Source organism: Lepus europaeus, chromosome X, assembly GCF_033115175.1.
Source record: "Lepus europaeus isolate LE1 chromosome X, mLepTim1.pri, whole genome shotgun sequence".
Lineage (NCBI taxonomy): Eukaryota > Metazoa > Chordata > Mammalia > Lagomorpha > Leporidae > Lepus > Lepus europaeus.
Genome location: NC_084850.1, coordinates 15,157,887 through 15,160,819, shown reverse-complemented (window position 1 = coordinate 15,160,819; position 2,933 = coordinate 15,157,887). Strand labels below are relative to the sequence as shown.

The 2,933-nt window shown below is 53.6% G+C and overlaps 1 protein-coding gene across 1 annotated transcript; it reads left to right on the top strand.

Annotated features, from left to right (window-relative positions):
* The first annotated feature begins 1,624 nt into the window (after positions 1 to 1,624).
* HAPSTR2 (HUWE1 associated protein modifying stress responses 2) lies at positions 1,625 to 2,710 on the top strand. Its single transcript, XM_062184243.1, has one exon. The coding sequence runs from the start codon at positions 1,625 to 1,627 to the stop codon at positions 2,444 to 2,446; it is 822 nt and encodes a 273-aa protein (XP_062040227.1). The 3' UTR covers positions 2,447 to 2,710.
* Positions 2,711 to 2,933: the final 223 nt, after the last annotated feature.

Genomic DNA, 2,933 nt, shown 5'->3' with positions numbered 1-2,933 from the left:
GCTTAATTATTAGATAATTTTACTTTATGCACTAGTTTTGTTGGGAATTTTTAAAGATTTTTGCTTTAAGATTTGGCTTTATCTTTGTAAGGCTTTCTGGATACTTGACTAATATTCTAAATGTTCCCCCGAAATTAAACCACTCCTTACATGTTAGTTTCTACCATTTTGATATTATTCTTAGGTCAGTGTGAATTTTTCTTCTTTTAACACAGTTTGCTCTGGAACTGGCTACACTGAGAAAGGCTTGCATCTTTCAAAGGATTTGTTATTGAACTTAAAGAACAGACAGTAGCATCCCATGCTGCTTTGGCTTAATTTTGGTATTATTATGATGCTTTAAGTAACCAGTTTTTGAGGGGTACTGTTATTCAGGTAACTTTTTTGTCTTTTTTTTTCCCCAAAAGGTATTGGATTTTATACTAGAGCAGAGAATCTCGCGTATGAGCTTTCTTTTTGTTTTTTCTTTTCCTTCATCTTGGAATTTTCAGTAACTGAGAGTTGACCACACAGAACCCCCACCAGCACATTTTTTAATGATAAAAACCTTTGCAAGAATGGGGAGGGGGGGGTAGTAGGAGAATGAAGATCATTTCTGACCGTTACTTCCAGAATTCGTTAACTATACAACCAGCCCCGAGAGGCGCTTTGCGGGGAAAGCAGGCAAGTTCTATATCACGACTGAAAGTGTTTTCCAGAAATCTGTCCAGAAACCTCCTCGGGCATTTGGGGAAACTGAGTCGAAGAAGCAGAGGTCGGAAAAAGGGAGAGCGCATACCCTGATACGATTTTTTTTCCTTATCAAAATACTTTTTCAGTCCGAGGAAAACACTTTCCTCAGGCACCTATTTCTGGAGTTCAGACTGCTATTCATGAGGGCCGCGGTCTTTCCACTCTACCCTCCGGCCTCCCCGGATCGGCGCCCTGGATGTGATCGACACCATGAAGTTGCCCCATAATCCTCTCTGGCAACATAGGATGTAAAATTTGATCAGCTCATTGGATGAAGCCGACAAGTCCCAAAAATGTGTGAAAAGGGGGCCAAGAGGTAGGCAAGCGCCGCGTTGAGGCAGCGCTCCAGCCAGCCCCCACCTCCAAGTTCTCAGTGCGGCAGCCGCGGCGCGAGCGGGGGCTGGGGCCGGGCTGCGGGCCCTGGCGGCAGCGGCGGTGGTGACTAAGGCTGCGGGGAGGCCGCGGCGCCATGGGGGGGCCGTAGGAGCACACCGCGGGGCCGGAAGGGGCAGCGCAGCGGCACCAGCGGCTGCGGGGTTATCTCTACAGCAGCAGAGACAGCGACCGCGGCGTTGCCGGGGGCCGGGCCGGCGGGGCGGGGCGGGGCGTACTCCCGGGCCGCGGGCGGCGCGAGCCGTAGCAGTTGGCCTCAGGGCCCCGCCGCCCGCGCGCTTGCCTACCCGCCCGCCAGCGCACGCGGAGGAGGCGGCGGCGGCCGCCGCGGAAGGTGGAGGGGAGCTCGGAGCAGGAGGTGAGGTGGACGTGGAAGAGCAAGAGTAGGCGGCGGAGGAGGAGGCGGTGGAGGAGGCGCGCGGCCTGAAGGAGGAGGTGGAGAAGGTGGAGACGGTGGAGGAGGTGGAGGAGGTGGAGGAGGTGGAGGAGGTGAAGGAGGATGGAGGAGAAGCCGAAGGAGGGCGAGGCCGAGGTCGCAGAGCCCTGGTTGTCTAAGTGGGAGCGCCAGTGCCTGGCCGAGGCCGAGCAGGAAGAGCAGCAGCTCCCCGAGCTGCAGGAGGAGGCGGCCGCCGAGGCGGCAGGGCTGAGGAGCGAGCAGCAGAAGCTGTGGCACCTCTTCCAGATTTCGGCCACTGCTGTGGCTCAGCTCTACAAGGATTCTGGGTGCCCACAGCCAGGACTCTCCGTGTGGGACCCCTTCCAGCATGCGGCCATGGCCGTGACCAGCCTGTACAAAGAGAGCGGGAATGCCCACCGACGAAGTTTTGAGCTAGGTGTCCAGGTTGGCTACCAGCGTCGCATCAGAGATGTGTTGGAGTGGGTGAAAAAGGGCCGAAGCACTATTCGCCGTGAAGATCTGATTAGCTTTCTCTGTGGCAAAGCTCCCCCCGCCCCTGCCCCGCCACGCCCTCCCAGGACATCCCCGAAGCCGCATACTGGGGCCGCTGGCCAGGCTGCGGCCACCGAATCCAGCTCATCAGTGGACGTCGACCTACAGCCTTTCCACGAGGCTATAGCCTTACATTGCCTCAGCGGCGCGATGGCGGGAATCAGCATGCGGTCTGGCGCGCCTGGCTCCCCATCTCAAGAGAGTGGTGTCGCCAGCAGTGGCCGCCGAAGAAGTAGCTTCTTTGAGGACGACCTCAACCCAGAAGAAGTTGCCCAACACCTGGACAGTGGGGGGACCCGCAAGCGCACCTCAGCCCGTTGCGGTGATGGCATCACAGACTCCCCAACCTACAAGCGCAACCGAATGGTCTAAAACTGCGTCACTGGTCACCAACCACCACATTGCCTGAGCGCTAAGTCGACCTTCAGCACGCTTGTCCGCAGGGTGCCGGAGATCATCTTTCTTCCTTAAGTTAAACAAAGATTTCTATCAAGTTTGCCGTAAAGAAACTTTAAAAGTATTTCAGAAGAGGCCTCATATGACTCTGACTTCCCAAAAAGTATAATTGTAGCAGAGAACCTCAGATGTCATGTAGTAGTTAACAAGGTCACTTACAGCAAAAGTATTCAGTCAGGGCGGGAGCCTTGTTAAGTTACATTAGCACCTAGCACACTTGCTGGTGTTCAATAAATGTTTGTTGAATGAATAAATGTGATCTTATTTTAAATTCCTAAATGGGAAGGGCAGAGTGGGTGTTTACTTGGTGATAGGAAAATTTATCCTTTCGGTTTTGGTTGCTGGTTCTAATGGTCTTTGCCAATTCAGTTACATTGCACCGAAATGTAAAACTTGACATCTT